General features: G+C 44.5%; 2 protein-coding genes across 7 annotated transcripts in view; both read right to left on the bottom strand.

Annotated features, from left to right (window-relative positions):
• Aasdh (Aminoadipate-semialdehyde dehydrogenase) overlaps nucleotides 1-18,185 on the bottom strand; it is a 38,695-nt gene that overhangs the window by 20,209 nt on the left and 301 nt on the right. Inside the window, exons 1-5 of one of the 6 annotated variants that reach the window (XM_089566747.1) lie at nucleotides 6,137-6,156; nucleotides 5,005-5,070; nucleotides 4,847-4,949; nucleotides 1,950-2,139; nucleotides 740-969 (exon numbers count right to left, since the gene is read on the bottom strand). In XM_089566747.1, coding sequence (XP_089422873.1) covers nucleotides 740-969; nucleotides 1,950-2,139; nucleotides 4,847-4,949; nucleotides 5,005-5,047 — 566 coding nt within the window. In that variant the 5' untranslated portion in view covers nucleotides 5,048-5,070; nucleotides 6,137-6,156. The other 5 variants (XM_089566743.1, XM_089566745.1, XM_089566741.1 and 2 more) reach the window with 5 other exon arrangements.
• Nucleotides 14,800-18,083, bottom strand: LOC149372290 (uncharacterized). The gene has a single exon (XM_089566740.1). The coding sequence runs from the start codon at nucleotides 18,080-18,082 to the stop codon at nucleotides 14,939-14,941; it is 3,144 nt and encodes a 1,047-aa protein (XP_089422866.1). The 5' UTR covers nucleotide 18,083; the 3' UTR covers nucleotides 14,800-14,938.

Here is an 18,185-nt window from a genome sequence, read left to right on the forward strand (position 1 = left end):
AATTTCTTTCTAAGTCATCCTAAATGTTCTTGGTCTTGTCAGCACCTATGTCATGTGATGGCAATGCAGCCGAGTTTAAAACTTTCAGTTTTGAAATCTACTGTGCTAAAAGGAGGGTTTCGCATTTACCAAGTAGCCAAAAATGTTGGCCATCAATTTGCAAGTGATGCACTGCGTCTAAATGAAATAAAGTTCCTTAATTAAGTTTAAGCTTAGAGCAAGCAGTACGAGTCGTGTAGATAGTTTAGCATTGTATATTGAATTCTATACCCTCACATACACACTGACAATGCAAAATTGTCAGCGCGAACTGTATACACCAACAATGTTCTTCTATGTCAAGTGACCATGACTACGTTCCTGTAACGCTTGTTTGTGCTACATCTGCAGCCTGTTTATAAGCACTGAGCATAGAATAGTGCGCCTCTGGCAATCAGCGGAATAAAAGATTTGAAGCTTGACTATGCTTCAACTTTTCTAAGGGTTGATCCCACAACTATGGATCAAGGATGGCTGCACAGCATCAAGAAGCAAGCTTGCGGTTGAATCAATGAGCAATATGCAAGCAGGTCCTTGAGACACCAGTACAACATGTGTTGAAGGTGCAAGAGATTATACAGATGGAGTGAACCAGTTAGCTATGTCAGTGAAATCGCTGGTTAACGCCGTTTTCACAGGCAACAAAAAAGTGTGTTTACATTCATTTTTAAACAAAACAAAAAAAAAAGAATATACATGCCCCACGTCTGCAGAACCAATCCTGTGGCATGTTGCCCAGCAGGACACCTCAGTGATTCCATACAGGTTGTAGATTCCTGTCCCATTTCCCTGCTGTCTCCAGGAATTTATGCAGGCCCCAGAGGGACACTCTTCTCCCCCAAATGCCAAGACCCGCAGTGGCGAAGCGCTACTAAGTAGCGACTCTCTGATGCGACTAGCACCAAGACTGCGAATAAAACTCGGTGTTGCCTGTAAAGCAACAAGTTGGCGCCAGGTTTTTTTCACAGCCAACTTAAGAACATAGTACTTCATACAACAAGAACGACCACTGAACAAAGCATCTCTGAACATTATGGCACTAACCTTCTTTTGCATAGCATTAGTCAGACTGAGAGCTTGCAGTGAAGATTTTGTAGTAAGGGAGCAGTGAAGATTTTGTAGTAAGGGAGGTAAAAGAAAGGAGACAATACAGGTAAAGACACATGTATCTAGCTGTACTGTATCAACTACTACACAAAAACAGTGTATTATAATAGTCTACAGCAGCTCCTAATAAAATTGTAGATTATAACAATGTTATTAGGATCTGTATCTTCTTGCACAAGAGCTTGTTGTTCAGTGTGCTATAAACTTTCTGCTTCATGAGGCTAGAAAGAATTAACTGTAAAATGCACAACTAATATATCTTTCTCACATATTCACTTTCACATCAAAATAGGAATGAACGTTTACATAAGCCACATGCCACATGCTTAGCTACTGCTCTGACTGTAATAGTTGTTCCCTCATCTGTTGTCAAACCTGCAAAGCTACGAATTACCAACCAAATGGCTGACTTATGGGAATTCAGTTTGCACCAGAACATTGCTTAGAGATCATGAAGCACTGAATGGAAGTATATCAATAGCCCCACTTGCACAGTGTCATCAGAAGTAATCGCAGGCGTGCTCAGCAAGAAGTAAAACTTCCACACTGCAATTGTCACTGATCTACCATGACACATTGCATGTCCTTGATGACCTAGCCAGTTGCACCAACTTCATTGTATGAATTGTTCCCAATATGTGCTACTCCTACCCATGACTTCTTGCATGCTTTCATCAACCTCAACAGTCATAGTGGCCAAAGGAAATCACTCTAAAACGTGCTTACGTGCTATACACCCGAATAAGAAAGGAGAAGAAAACTGGTAGCACATGTGAAGAAGACAAGTGTAACCAACATCCTACCTGAATTACAGTCACCAAGTTGTCAACTAGAAGTTGCGTAACAGCTCGAGGAATCTGCTTAACAGCCTCAGAAGTCAAAACTAGCTGTGCACCAGATGTAAGAGCCAGGAAGATTTCTATCACAGAAGGATCAAATGTCAGCGGTGCTGCCTGAAATATTATGTCTTCTTCGGAGATATGGAAGATGGACCTGTGGCAAAAAAATAGTGTCTTACTTGCATTCCCACTTTACAAGAAATTTCAGTGCAGTGCATAAGTGGTACAAAAGAGACAAATACAAATAGCAGCTGCGTCAAAGATTCTCAGCTGACTGCATATATGAGTAGAGTTGTTGCCAGGCCAAATGGTGGTGCCTATGTGGCAACCTTGAGATTTGATATTATATGGGCACCAGATTGGTGTTATCAACCACTCTCGCTTTTTCCTGATACCTCATAATTGTCACACTTGTTTTCAAGTGCCTTCAGTGCCCTAGGTATGCTACTGGAGGACCAGTGCATGGGCCAGCAGTTACTACTCACAAGCACACTGCCCTGGCATTACTGGGACACCGTGGACAAATTGAATTGGCTTATACCGATTGATTAATGCATTCTTATGACAGAGAGGCTACTTTCATTTAAACAGAGCTGTTATAAACTAGAAAAGTTTGTAAAGTGAAAGACAGGTTACCGTCACTGGCCACCCCCAGCAAATTGTAACAGCGTCAGATACTTTACTTTTTGTGTGTGTAGATCTCAAAGGATAGATCGCACTGCAATCTAGTTCCAGCCAGAGAAGGTCACCGAGTCCCTCAGACTGAACGCCATCACCGTCAAGAGTTTGAACTCAGTGGCGGGAGAAAAACCTTCATTTCCAACTGTGAATTCCTCAACAATAAACATGCCTTTTTATGCTCAGCGAACTGATCTTAAAGTGAAAAACAAATCTGTAACACCGGCTTTTTTTTCACTGAGGTAATGATGGTGTTCTTTCAGCTGAAACACATTAGTGGCTTTAATTAATGCCGAATTGTACCTAGACTGTGTTTTGTTCACCAGCAACACATTTCGCAGCTGCTCTATTAAGAAAACAGCCCTTGCTAGGCATAAGCTAACTGCATACAATGAATTAATGCTTTTACAGCAAACAATGGAGCATGTTAATCAACATGTCATTCATGAAATTACATGGATATTTCGTTTCCAAAAGGCTATACCTCTAAACCGAAGCAAAAATATCATGACATGCTTATGATGATCCGAGAAGAATGAAGGTGCATGTAAAGTTGTCTAAATTGAGCCAGACATATCCATGTCAATGCTGCAAGTTCAGCAAAACACAGCTACTGATGCTGAGCTCAACATAGTTCACCCACTTGGAGCAAATTAACATTATTTGTTCTTAATTGCTGCTCTATGTGTCTAAATCTATGTATCTAAATCTAAACTGTTAAATTTATGTATCAAAACTTCTGGTATTCAGTCCGGAAATCATACATGTTTAAAGGTAAAAATTCTATGCTGCACAAACTATATATACTGGTGTGTACTATACAGTCAAGGACTCAGGCACTTTATTGTAGTGGGAAGAGGCAAGACTTTGAGTTTGTTTTGTTATTTAATCCATGTTTTATTGCAACTTTTATTGAATTTTATTTTATTTATATTTTCCCTTATTTTGCACCATTCAGTGGTTATGGTGCTTGGCTGCTGACCCAAAAGATGCAGGTTCAATCCTGGCCACGGCGGTACTATTTTAATAGAAGCGAAATGCTAGAGGCCCATGTACTGTGTGTTTCCAGTGCATGTTAAAGAACCTCAAGTGGTCGAAATTATCTGCAGCCCTCCACTACAAGGTCACAGCCTAAGTTGCTTTCGGACGTCAAACCCCATAAATCAGTCAGTCAAAGGTGTATTTGTTAGCGAGTTGAAATGGGCAGCTTTACAGAGGTGTACACACGAGGAGTGATCGACTGCATTAGAAAAGTTTGCGCACAGTCTGTTTCAATTTTGCTAGCCATGCTCAATAAAAGATGTCAGTCAATGAATGACTTCTGCTGGAACAGGATTGCTTTATGCTACTGAAATGACTTTATGATTGACTACGAAGCCACCTAGCTCAACGCACCTGTGCTTGATGACAATAATGTCCTAGAATTTTAAGTGTTTGTCAGAACTTATGACCTGGATACAAGCAGCTGAAGAGGGGGGGGGGGGGGGGGGGGGGAGTGCCACCTCCACTGAAATGTGGGAGTAACCACCCCTCTTGCACCCCCCCCCCCCCCCCCCCCCCCCCCCCCCCCTTCTCCATAGTCCCCTATATACAGTATTCTTTTAAAACCACCTATTATAATGTGCTTTGCCTAACGCAATTCTCACTCTCAAGAGGTTCTTTACGGTCAAACTTGCACTTTAGTTGCGTTTCTTGCTATCACATGACAGCAAGCATGATTACTAGTTGTAAGCTGTCACCATTTGAGAACACTGCACGTCTTCTCCACAGTGACAAAGACAATGAAGACGAGCCCTTTCTCTCAATACAGAAATAATGCGTCTTGTGCGCTACGACAGCCACGGACACTGCTAATCATCATGGGTTCAGTAACTGCGTAATATTTTATGACAATTGCAAAAAGAAGTATATTCACCAAAGAAAACTGAAAGCTAATATAAACATTAGTGTTTAGGTGCCCTTAAGGGTTTGCTGACTGTACTTAGTCCCTGCGAGTTATGTACTAAGTGCAGAAAATCCAGGAAAAAAATTGTTCTTCTAACGAGAACTGAGGTGCAGACTGTATACTGGAACTTATGGTAATCAATAAAATTCACCCCATTCATGAACAGGATAGTTTTCTTGTTTCGATGCCAGTTGATTTCAATAAAATTACAGGCAGCTGTAAACACGCAAGTCATTACCGTAAATGTTGGACGTTGACCAAGGCACATTCATGAGGCACTCTGACTGCCTTTGGTTCACCAGTTGTCCCTGATGTAAACATCACATATGCCATTTGTGGCTCTGTAAATATGGTGGCCTTGTCAAGGTGCTTGGCTGCATTGCCATTAAAACTTGCCAATACAAATGCGTTGTCCCAAAGGGTGCCGAGTATTGTCCATTCACCATTCGTGGAGAATTTGCACTGAAATGGCAACAAGAACCTTTGATGTGTAATAAATCAATAGCAGATACTTATTCAGCTTTTATGCTCCATTCATGTACATCAAAAAAACAAAAATCACAACGTTAAGGCCTTCAAAACATAATGGCCTTCGCATAAGCCAGCGACAAAAAAAAAAAAATCATACTCGGGCTGGGTGCTCACTTAAGATAAATATTACAAGAGAAGATTTGTGTTCGCTACTACATAATGCCACTGGCTACCACTCGGTGGTGACAACGCTCTTATCCATATCAATGGAAGACATTCCAGCGCTTCAAATCAATTTCTCGTTGTCGTAACATCGATAATGCGACATGGGTGATTACTCACGGTGAAGTTTTATGCAAGACATGAACAATGCAGGCAGGGTTCAAGTCTATTCATACGCAGAGAAAATTCAACAGGCAGCGGATGCTAAAACGACAAAAGTGGCGACGTAATCATACCTTTTCATAAAGCGATTGTTCTCCCAATATATAAACTTTCATAGCGGTGTTCGTGAGCGTTTTGATGTTCTTCTCGGGACATTGCAACGCCAGAAAAGCGAACGCAGAGTTGGACTTCAACACCCTGCGCATGCAAATTCACGGCACGGATTAGCGGCACTTCTCACACAAAAACTGCAGTCAGTCAGTGCTGATGCTACCAACATACCCTAAAATGAGACCTACGACACTGGCTGTTGTTTTACATAGACAAGCTATAATAGCGGGCGAAATTCCGAGTCCATTGATAAATAGAGTAACTTCCTGTGCACGACGCAACAGCTCTAAATACGTGTGCGTGGTCTTCTCCGTGCCATCGTCGTACACCACAGCGATCTTCGATGAGTACCGCTCAGCTACTGCTTCCATACAGCCATGCAATGTCACCATTTCTTTATCTTCGCCTTCAACCTGCTTTCACTCCGAGCCCACCAGTGGTTTCTGCTACAGCGCAGTTTCCCACAGTTAACGGGTCTGCCACTTTGCCACGGCGCTATTACGGCATAGCTACGGTGAGCACGTGTATTAGCTGTCAAAAACAAACCCAGGAGCATGCTCACGAGCGCCGCCGCAACTCCAGCTCGCCGTCAATGATGATGATAATACGACCTCCGCAGTTTTTGTTCCATTACTGCGGTTGTCGTAGATTACATAAAAAAATTCCAACGCGAGCACTACGCACAAAGGAAGCGGAGGAGATGACCATTGCTTTGACTCTGGCTTCAATGCAATCTCAGGTGGTAATTAAGAGCATGTTACGAGCTCCAAAAATGCAGCTCGGTTATGCCGCGAGGTTTAACGGACCGAGCGCTTGGTACGGGAAATATGATGAACATACGTGCAGAGGCGGATTTATGGGTCGCTTTTGGAATGGGCGGAGTCAGTGAGTGAGTAAACTTTTATTGCCCAACAGTAAAAGCGTACTGGCCCCCGGCGCTAAGGCTAGGTTGTGACGCGCGTCTTTTCTTTCAATATTTCCGCTCACATCTTTCAACTCTCTTATATCTGCACGTGGCAGCGAGTGTGGCTCAGCCCGAGCCAGTGGGCAGGCCCGTGCACTTTCCCTTTCATTCATCCTACAGTCAAAACAGCAGCTAAGACCGCTAAGGCCAAAGGGGCGGAGGGCGCCGCCTAGACGCAGGCTGGAAGGTCTTGTACCCTGGCGGTGTTTTCGGCCAGTCGAACGAGGAGGAGCTGGAGCTCAGGGTCTGGGCTTCACAGCAGGGTCTCCCAGGTTTCTTTGTTGTCTATAATTCCCCCCCCCCCCCCCCCCCCCTGGAAGAATGGGGGCATTTCCAAATTATATGGTCGAGGGACCCTCTCCACCTGCAGTTTTACACCCATCTGATCTAACGTCCGGTAAAATATGGTTATATAATTACCAGGACCAGGTTTGAGAATGTGCAAGTACGGAGTAGGCTCCAAGCAATTGCTTGCGTATTATGTAATGAGGGATCTGGCGGGGGTGCCAGTCTTGCTCTCCAATCGACAATGTGCACGGCCATGTGCGAGCTCCCGGCCGAGGCAACTAGAACATAGAGAGGAAAAATTTCAGTCTGTACATGGACGGCATTGCACTTTGGATGAACCACGGCACTGACTCCGAGATTGAACATTTGTAGGAAGGGGAAGGGGTGCAATCCCATTTTATGAACCATATATTTCTTGGACTTGTTTTCTCAAATGGTTCTCCCATGTAAAATTTGTCACTTAGGGGAGAAAGGGGGGGGGGGGCTTCTAGCGGCCCTTCTTATCCCTTACAGGGAATTATTAGAGCACTACAGACTGCAAAGAACTAAATATCCAAGAGCACACAAGTCTCTCTCCAAGGCTAGGGAACTGGCCAAGAGACAGCTCTCCAATACTTTCCCACAGGTACCCGACAGTTAACATAGCCACTTGCAACGATATGAACTAACTGTTATCACGATTTGCTAAGCCAAGACAATTCACAGTCTACAACTACATTCAAGCAGTGGGAAGCTATGCTGCTCAAGCTCGAGCTCAGACCCCACCATCCAGACGAGGATAGTGGCCGGACAACACCTGGGCTCCAGCAAAGACCAGCGGTGCCCTCTAGGACACATCCACGACGAAAATCTGTAATAAGTTATCGCTCTTGTCGCAGCAGAGCAGTCAAAACCACTTGCAGAAAAATTCACACGTACACCTAATTACATTGCTGACAATGCGATAGCATTCAATGTTGTTAATGTCTTTGCCAGATGTGACTGCACGCATGCTGGGGCTTGTGAAACCCCAGGGTGCTCCCTGCCCTCCTTCCTCCACATTACCTGCAACCTGGAAAATATGAGACACAATTTTTTTTTTATGAGGCTTCTAATGCTATTGCATTAAAATACACACACACACAAACTTGTAGTAAAGCCTAGCTACCTATTGCTATATATTATTAGCTTTCTATGCAACGATTTATTGTTCAGCCAAAGAGAAGCATACATGCTACAAGGTCCATTGCACCATCATCATCATCATCAGCCTGACTACGCCCACTGCAGGGCAAAGGCCTCTCCCATGTCTCTCCAATTAACCCTGTCCTTCGCCAGTTGCGGCCACCGTATTCCCGCAAATTTCTTAATCTCATCCGCCCATCTAACTTTCTGCCACCCCCTGCTACGCTTGCCTTCTCTTGGAATCCACTCCGTTACCCTTGAGGACCAGCGGTTATCTTCCCTTCGCATTACATGCCCTGCCCAAGCCCACTTCTTCCTCTTCATTTAAACTAGGATGTCATTAACCCGCGTTTGTTCTCTCACCCACTCCGCCGCTTCCGATCTTTTAACGTTATACCTATCATTTTTCTTTCCATAGCTTGCTGTGTTATCCTTAACTTAAGCTGAACCCTCTTTGTTAGCCTCCACGTTTCTGCCCCATAGGTGAGTACCGGTAAGATACAGCTGTTGTATACTTTTCTCTTGAGGGATATTGGTAAACTGCTATTCATGATCTGAGAGAACCTGCTATATGCACTCCACTCCATTCTTATTCTTGTAGTTATTTCCCTCTCATGATCCGGATCAGCTGTCACTACCTGCCCTAAATAGACATATTCTCTTACTACTTCCAGCACCGTGCCATCAATTGCGAACTGCTGTTCTCTTGCTAGCCTGTTGAATATTACTTTGGTTTTCTGCATGTTAATTTTTAGCCCCACCGTTCTACTCTGCCTGTCTAATTCATCGATCATGCTTTGCAGTTCATGTCCTGAGTGACTTAGCAAGGCAATGTCATCAGCAAATCGCAGATTACTTATGTATTCTCCATTAACTTTAATCCCCAACTGTTCCCATTTCAAGCCCCAGAATACCTCCTGTAAACAGGTAGTGAATAGCACAGGCGAGATCGTGTCTCCCTGCCGGACACCTTTCCTCATTGGAATTTTATTGCTTACACTTTATAGAGAACTATGGTAGCTGTGCAACTGTTATAAATATCTTCCAATATTTTTACATAACACTCTTCTACACCCTGATTCCGCAATGCCTGCATGACTGCTGAGGTTTCTACTGAGTCGAATGCTTTCTCGTAATCAATGAACGCTATACATAGGGACTGGTTATATTCCGCGAATTTCTCTGTCATCTGATTGATAGCGTGAATATTGTCTATTGTTGAGTATCCTTGACGAAAGCCTGCCTGGTCATTTGGCTGACTGAAGTCTAAGGTTGTCCTGACCCTATTAGCGATTACCTTAGTAAATACCTTGTAGGCAACAGACAATAAGCTGATCGGTCTGTAATTCTTCCAAGTCCTTGACGTCTCCTTTCTTATGAATTAAGATAATGCTAGCGTTTTTCCAAGCTCTAGGTACGCTCAAGGTCACAAGGCATTGCGTATACAGGGTGGCTAGTTTTTCGAGCACAATCTCTCCTCCATCCTTCAACAAATCTGCTGTTATCTGATCCTCACCAGCTGCTTTCCCCTTTTGCATTGCTCCTAAGGCTTTCTTTACAAGGCAGGAACGTGCCGGGAAAGTGCACTACATTTCTCTCCCAGAAGCCTCAGCACTGCACCACATCTCTGCCCCCCAAACAGGTCGGGCATCCGTGGTGGGAGTTTTCGCAGTGCAGGCTAGCAGACTTCTGTACTGGCACTGGAGAGAACCTTAAAGAGAATAGTCCAAATGGTTTGTGAAACAATTCCCAGTTGGTTCCAGCTTGTTCGTGTTGGAACCAATACAGAATTGAATTGGTCCCAGTTGGAATTGTTCTATAAACCATCTTCTAGTGGTTAACGGAACTAGGCCCTGCACTTTTTTCCTGTCTTGTGGGCAATTCTGCTGCGCAGTTAGAAACATGTGTATACTGAAAATGACTTTTTCACAAGGTCAATATATTTCGCGAATGCAGCTAAAGTTGCATATGAAGAATATTTTGTTGGCACCGAATTTCATGATGCACAATCAGCAGGTTTCTTAAAGGAGTAGAGACACCAAATTTTAATTGTGCAGCACATTAGAAAACAAGGACAGCCATATGGACTGCGCAAACAACCCGCGATTAAATTGTAATTGAATTCCTTTCGTTCATGATGTTTCAGTTTCAACGGCTGTGACGTCAGATTATGCGAGGTCATTAAGGCAGGCAAAAACTGCAGTATGGTCACTGCTTTGTTCCCTTTAATTCGCACCAACGCTTATACAAGTCTGTCTAATAGTTGGAATCACAAAAAATGAACAAGCAGCAATGATGCAGCAACTTTTGCATGACTCACGCGACTTCAACTCGTCTGTGACATCACAGCCATCGTTCAGCTGCTAAACCAAAATGGCATGAAAAAAAGTTAAATTATAAATTATTTATTTGGCATAAATAAATTTCACTCCATGACTCACATACACTATTGTCTTCTGTACTACTCTAAAGAAAGAAACGCACCCAAAAATTTACGGAAAATAGAAGGAAAGAATTCTTCTCTCGCCGAAATTTTGAACATGACCAAGAGGTTGCACGAAGACCGAAGTTTCAGGGGTGCTGAAATTCGTGCACTGCCTTTTGGCAGTGAGGCAGATGCAGACTGCGAATAATCAATATATTTAGATGAAACTGAAAGCGGTGACTTGATCTGCAAGGCGAGGTTTGACTCGACTCCGAGCCTGGCACTTCAAAACGTAGCTTGAGCCCCGGCTAGGAAATCCTAAAGCTTGCAGGGAAATATATGTCAGTATGATGTATTTGGCTGTTTAACGTCAGCCACATATTCTACCAAAACGAGTCTAAAAAAGGATGCTACACCAAGAGGACAGCTTATCTCTTCGAGAAGATTTTCAAGTGGCTGTGTTGTCCCGAAACAAGAGTACTGGGAACCGGATGTAGCTCCATCCCACGCGTCTACAGGCATGTCAATTACACCATTTTAATCGCCAAATATGAGAGCACAGCAGAGAGCATTACACAAATGCTTGGAATGAAAAGCCCATAAAAAAAACATCAAAAGCTGTCGGGAGTGAGACAAGGGCCACTTTGCACTTCACACACCTGAATGCTTCGAGATTTTTCACAAAGAAAGATTTTACTTGCTCTAGATTTGTAATCGTCTCGAGTTAATGTCGATTCCTTCCAGCAACTCAGGCTGTGCTGTGCCCTTGCAGACAAAACAGCAGAAGCAAATGGGTTAAAGCTCCTCTCTTCCATGAGAGCTTGACACAGGCATGCTAAGTGCATGGAAGAGGAACTGGAGCAAGGACGAACTGCAGTGGACATTGTTGGACTGAAGGGTACGCGTAATGAAACCCATACATGCAGATTGACTCAAGTGCATGGTAAATTCAAAAGGCACAAAAGCAATGTGCAGAAATCTGTGCAGAATGTCAGGTATTGCAAAATGAATGTCAATTTAATCTGGCGGAGTTTATCTGTACCAAATACATACTGCAGGAAGGAATAGCATGCTGCTTGTAGACTTTTTGCCAAATGGCACGTGTGTATTTTGCCATATTATTCACTGCAACAATTTTCTTGTGAGCTGCATGCAATTCATGAAAAATATGAAGCGATAATGTAATGGGTTAATTCCCATATATGTAGAATTGGTCATTCTCTACTTTACATTCCTAGGTCCCTGGGAGTCCTCGTACCCCTCCTGGCACAGTGGTGCAACGGTTAAGCAATGTGCCACTGCCCTGCAATGGCAGGTGCTCTTAGCAGTGCACTTCATGCGGCCCACACTGCTCTTCCCGAGCGACCAATCATCGACTGCCACGGTGGGCAGGTTGCAATGATGCCGCGAGGTCACGTGACCTACGTGCCTCGCTGCCTCCTAGATTGCTCGCTTGGGACCACCTGCCAGAGCCATGCCAGTGATTTTTTCGCTCACAGTGCCGACCACACAGACACCGGATCTTTTGGGCAGTGGGGCCTTTAAAGGTGCACTGAAGAGGAATCTGAACTCGTCTTTTTGCTGCGGCAACTCAATCTGCACGTTCCGAGCATTCTTAGAAACTTCGATTTATTGCCCCGTGTGGCTGTTTTTCCTAATTAAATCGAATTAACGTCCGGCTCCCGCCTTTTTTTTTAATTCTTCCTCGTACGGTGGGTGGAGTCGACCAATGCGTGGAGTGCCTTTCAGCCAGTCCCGCGGCGGCTTGCCGCTCTGCCATCGGCGGAGTAATACGTAGTAGTCTGTAGAAGCAAATTGTCCGCGCATATTTTTATTTCTGCGGGCTTATTTCGCGGCTATAATATCTGGGAATGAAACTAAAAAACAAATAAAGCGAAAGCAAAGCCTCCACGGAGCTGGCTGCAAGGCACTCCACGCGTTGGTCGACTCCGCCCACCGTACGAGGGTGAATTAAAAAAAAAAAGCGGGAGCTGGACGTTAATTCGATTTAATTAGGAAAATCAGCCACACAGGGCAATAAATCGAAGTTTCTAAGAATGCTCAGAACGTGTAGATCGAGTTCCCGCGGCAAAAAGACGATTCAGATTCCTCTTCAGTGCACCTTTAACTCTTATCATGTTAAATAGGTCCTCTTGGAAACTAAGTCATGCCATTATATCATGCAACATCATAAACGGTAAGCTGTTTTTAAAACTAGCTCCAATGGAATAGCTAAGCAGCCATTTTTTTACTTAGAAAACTTATCTCGCAGAAAGATTTTCAGGAAAGGCTTTGAAATGAAAAGTATACTCCACAGACTGCACTATTTGCCTGTAAACCAGGGGTCATATTTTGTAATAATCTATTTTATTTCTAGAAGAGTGCGGTGAGGGGCTAGTTGGTACGACATTATGAGAACAAAAGTAACTGCGCAAAAGGACGGGACAAGAGAAAGAGAACCACACGGGACAAATGCAGACTGACAACTGATTTATTCCACCTACTCCTCTTTCCTTCAGCAGCAAAGCGCATGCGCACCAACCACAAAAACAAAAAACAGAAGCGACACTCATCTCGTGGAATCAAGGAACTCGAACTCCTTGCGGTACAGGTGTACTGAAGCATCGCTAATGCACTTATCAGGCCCTAACCTCGCGATTTCCAAGGCCTCGATAATTTCTGGTTCTTTCTTATCCCTCGAGCGTCCGATAATCTTAGTCCTATCGAAAAGCGGATTACAATCTCTGTCATCATGCTTGCAAGTGTGACAATGCTTAGGCAGATGCTGCCCCCTTGAATCTTCTAAGGAATTTGCGTGCTCTAATAATCTAATGTTGACGCAGCGGCCAGTTTGCCCTATGTAGAACCTACCACAACTCAGGGGAATCTGGTAAATTACATTGCATGTACACTGGACGAACTTATTCCTGTGGTTAATGCCACACTCAACCTTCTTTTGTTTATCTTTTCTCGCCAAATTGCACAAACGCGACAACTTACAAGGTGCAGAAAAAATGACGTCAACGCCGAATTTTCCGGCGACCCTCTTGAGGCCGTGCGAGACCCTGTGAACATAGGGCATAACTTCATACTTCCGCCTCTCCTGTGCATCCGCCCCCAGAGTTTTTGAGTTTGGGCGGAAGGACTTCAACAGGGACTCAGCGACAGCCTGAAGGGCCAGCGGAAAACCAGCAGACCTAAGGCGATCAACCTGAGCCTCAAAGCTAATCTGAACTTTATGTGGACAGGACTTGGCTAATGAAGCCCTGAGGCAAGTTGATACAATACCCCTCTTGACCAGCTTCGAATGGCACGAGTTAAAGGGTAAGAGTGCCTTTTTCGACCTAGGCATGTACGCCCAGCAGAGGTGGTCAGGATCGTTAAAAAATAATTTTAAATCTAAGAATTGCAAACAAGAGTTTTCAGGAAGTTCAATGGTAAAATTAAAACTCGGAAAGGCTGACTCGGAAAGGTCAACATTAGATTATTAGAGCACGCAAATTCCTTAGAAGATTCAAGGGGGCAGCATCTGCCTAAGCATTGTCACACTTGCAAGCATGATGACAGAGATTGTAATCCGCTTTTCGATAGGACTAAGATTATCGGACGCTCGAGGGATAAGAAAGAACCAGAAATTATCGAGGCCTTGGAAATCGCGAGGTTAGGGCCTGATAAGTGCATTAGCGATGCTTCAGTACACCTGTACCGCAAGGAGTTCGAGTTCCTTGATTCCACGAGATGAGTGTCGCTTCTGTTTTTTGTTTTTGTGGTTGGTGCGCATGCGCTTTGCTGCTGAAGGAAAGAGGAGTAGGTGGAATAAATCAGTTGTCAGTCTGCGTTTGTCCCGTGTGGTTCTCTTTCTCTTGTCCCGTCCTTTTGCGCAGTTACTTTTGTTCTCATAATATTCATTTGACCGTAACGTCAATCGTGACGAAACTACAGCAGGTGGGAAAACAAACAGCCACTCACAAACACAGCCAATGTGGTCACGCGCCACTACTAGCCTTCTGCGGCTGCATCCAGTATTGCCTAGCCACACAGACCATGCCATACACAAACAAGAAAAAGACTTGAAATAATAAACTTTGGCACAAATGGTGTGCAAACAGGTGTACCATCTCTGGGGCTTCCAGGCAAGTCGAGCTTCTTGAAAAGCACATTACTGGCATCAAGTGACAAAGACCATAAACAAAGACTAACTCAACTTTAGAGAAAGACTGCTCTCAGTCAGTTTTGCTATAGTAGTTGCTACTGAGTACACGTTTGCCAGATTGTTTCGCTGAGATTCCATCCTGTGACGTGCATTGCAGAAGGCCTTTAAGTATCAAAAATTTCACTCAAGCCAGCCAGAGTTCATTTTACAAAAGAGCTAATCAGACAGAAAGGCGATTATTTACACATTTATTCACAAGACCAATGTACAGAATGATACACAAAAATTTATTGAAGGAAACAGCGAAAGGAAGGAAATGTGCTAAAAAAAAAACCACAGAAGTACCAAACAGTGATTCTGCAAAAGTCATTCACTTAGACTTTGCAGACATGAGTGCTTCCAGCAATTTGACTTGGAATTTGTCGACGACACTTCGCGAACTGTTAGTAGCACTGCTTCCAGAGTGAGATTTAAAATCACTGCCAGACGACTTCGATGCTTCCTCTGCTTCCTCAGCCTGGGAGGCAGAGTTCATGTCCAGCAGCTTTTGGACAGAGGCTAACTGTTTTTCAACAAATTCCAGGTCAGGTGAGATGGAACTATCATGGTTCTTATATGCCGACATTATTAGAGCCCCTCTCTTGTTCTTAAGAGCCTTTAGTTTTTTCTGGAGCGATTGTCTGGAGCCACAGTCATCTTCCCTTCCGTTTGGAGATACAAGCGCCGGAAGACTGGACACAGAACCAGACACTGACAAGCTCTCTAGCTCACGTTGCAAGGTTTTCGATGGGTGCTCCAACACTCTTAGAATGTCTGGAACGTTGCGCAAATAGTAGAGACAAATGCTTTCACTGCTAAGAACACCTTCAGAACAGCAAATCCCATCATGAAGTTCTGGATAACATCCTTTGTCTAAAACAACCACTGGAAAAGAGATTCGCTTTTCTGCAAGCTTTTCCGAGACAACATCACTCTGCTCACCAAAAAACTTTGAAATTCCTAGTCCAGACATGTATTCCACTGACTTCCAAGAGATCACATCAGCAGTGTGGCCTTCAGATAAGGCCCATGTTTGCACAAAGCTCTTGCAGTCATCTTCTTCTGTGCTTACTGCCAAGCCATCATTGATCAAAACATCCCCAAAAGAATAAGTAATGCTGCCTGAAGTCTGCTCTAGCTTTACGATGAAAGTGTCCTCTTCCTTACTCACAACAGAGCAGGTGCACTGCCCCATCCTGGCAAGCTCTAAAAAGCGATCATTTGCAGCCGGTAGCCATGAATCAGCATTCGAGGGTTGGACACCAGCGAGGGAAGCTTTAATCGCCTGGGCAGGGAGCTCCAAAAAGTCGGGCCGAAGTCTTCGAATGTCCTGCACTTTCACATGTGTTATTGTCCCATAATCAATGTATGACACATACATCGTGCGGGCTCTGACACTTTTTACAACCGCCCGATGCCAGACTGGCTTCCCGTTGATCGGATACAGTGCAGCACAGACTAAACCTGGCTTTATACTCTTGCGGTCCACTGAGTAGAAATCTGCAGGCGTTGTGGAATAAAACTTGTCTAGCTCTGTCATTAAAGCGTCAAGCTTAGAGAACAAGTCATTCTCAGTAATCAAAATATAAAACTCTGACGGACTGAAAACTTCTCCCAAAGCAACAGAAAATGATTGGCTTTTGGGCACTGCTTGCACAGAATAAGCACTTGTGTCTTCCGAAGTGTCCGATTCATCGGCACTGGAGAGTGGTGCAGACCTTCCAAAGTGCAACATCTGCTGCTCTGGCGGATTTTCTCTGTAAAGCTTCACAGTGTAACTCCCACCCCCGTGCGACGTGAGGCTCGTGTGAGGGAGTGCGATGACTACATTTCGCACAAAGTCAATTGGGCACCCACCGTGAGTGCTGATGTAGTCGTGTCTGCCAAACCGCCTCTCATACAAGCTGAGCAGTTCTGACACATCAAGCCCCTGAGGGTAGTCAAAAAGAACCGACATCAGTCCATCACTGAGGTCATCAGGCAAAGTGGCAGGTGTACGTGGCTTTTCGGTGCTGTCGAGCAACTTGATTGTGCAGTTCCCTTCAGAGTTGCAAACCACACCCACTGACGAGACAGAAGCAAGTATATCACCCACCATTTCAAGAGGGAGCCTATCACGCATAAAGTCAGCACTGCTGCCCATTCTGTCCCTGCACATTTTCAGTAGCACTTCAATCTCTAAACCATGGGCATGCTCCTCTAAAAGAGCCTTCACACAGTTTGAAAAAGCATCTGGAGTACGGACAGCCAAATCACCTGTTGAAGTTTCCTTGTTTTTCAGTTCAATAGTGACAATGGCTTGCGTTTGCTTATCGGCAAACTCTTTACATGCAACATCCTCTTTGACATCCAGTCTATCATCAGTCGTACCTCTTTGATCGAGATTACAAGGCTGCGGCTCATACGTGGCAGCACTGGGATTTAGCACACTGTATACAGTTTTTTTTTCAGAAAAATCACTGCCAAACACCGCACCTTTCTCTGCAGGCTTAAACATAATTGAATGGCTTAGCAAAGAAGGCCTCACACCAGCTTGGCAGTGCAAGGCGGCAAAAGCTACAGGAAATGAAGTGGTGTGATTGGTAGGCAAGGACATACTGCTTTCTTCTTTCCACCTGTCTACAAGGCTGTTGTGAGGTGCACAATATTCACGTTTCTTTGCAGACGCAGGCTGGCACACAGAGTTGGTATTTGGCTGTTCCTGTGGGGAAGTGGTTGGAACTGGCTGCAAGGTTTGATGAGCCTGAGGAACTGACATACGCGCCTCCTGAGACACCTCACGCTTAATGCCTTGAGTCAAACTGCCGAGCAATGCAGCTTCAGCAGAGGCTTCTGTGAACAGATAGTTGTAAAATCTGGACCTCTCATAACATGGACCTTCACCGTTTGAAGGTGTTGATGCAGGCGAAGGCAGCAGTGTTGGGCCTGGCAGTAATGATGGGCTAGGCAGTAATGGTGGGCTAGGCAGTAATGCCGAGGTAGATGATGCTGAGCCACACTCTTGGTGCAAGACAGAAGAAGCTGGCGGATGTCGAGGTGCACTAGACAGCTGCGGTGCAACCTGCGTCGTGATTGGCTGCCATGTACCCACGTGGAAACTGCTTTGTCCTCTTCCAGTTGGCCGTCCTCTTGATGACCTTCCCCTCTGTGATGATGTATATATTTTTGCCTGCTTCTTTTTGTGCTTCGCCGCACTTGGCTTTTGCTGCTGGACCATTCGACTAATGTGCTGAACATCGCGGTTCACTTTCGCAGATACAATTTCTTCCCCGCTGAAGTCACGCCGAAGGCTCACGGAATCAGAAATTTTGTTTAAGAACTCGCGAACGTTAGCACAACCAAACTTTGCATATGGAAGACCACGACCTTCAGAGGACTTGTACTCCCGTTCCAACTGATGAACCGTCATGGTTCCTTTTTCTGCAATCAGCAATGCAACAATAATTCCTTTCTCAGTTTCCAAGTCTTCAGCCATTGTGCTTGAGTTCTAGCAAAAACTGCACCAATGCAAAGGAAGGGTAACCAATACACTGAAATTCAAACTGATATGAAAAGAGCTATTTTCCAGAAGCTAAAAT

Source organism: Amblyomma mixtum, chromosome 1, assembly GCF_055824585.1.
Source record: "Amblyomma mixtum isolate Tamu chromosome 1, ASM5582458v1, whole genome shotgun sequence".
NCBI lineage: Eukaryota > Metazoa > Arthropoda > Arachnida > Ixodida > Ixodidae > Amblyomma > Amblyomma mixtum.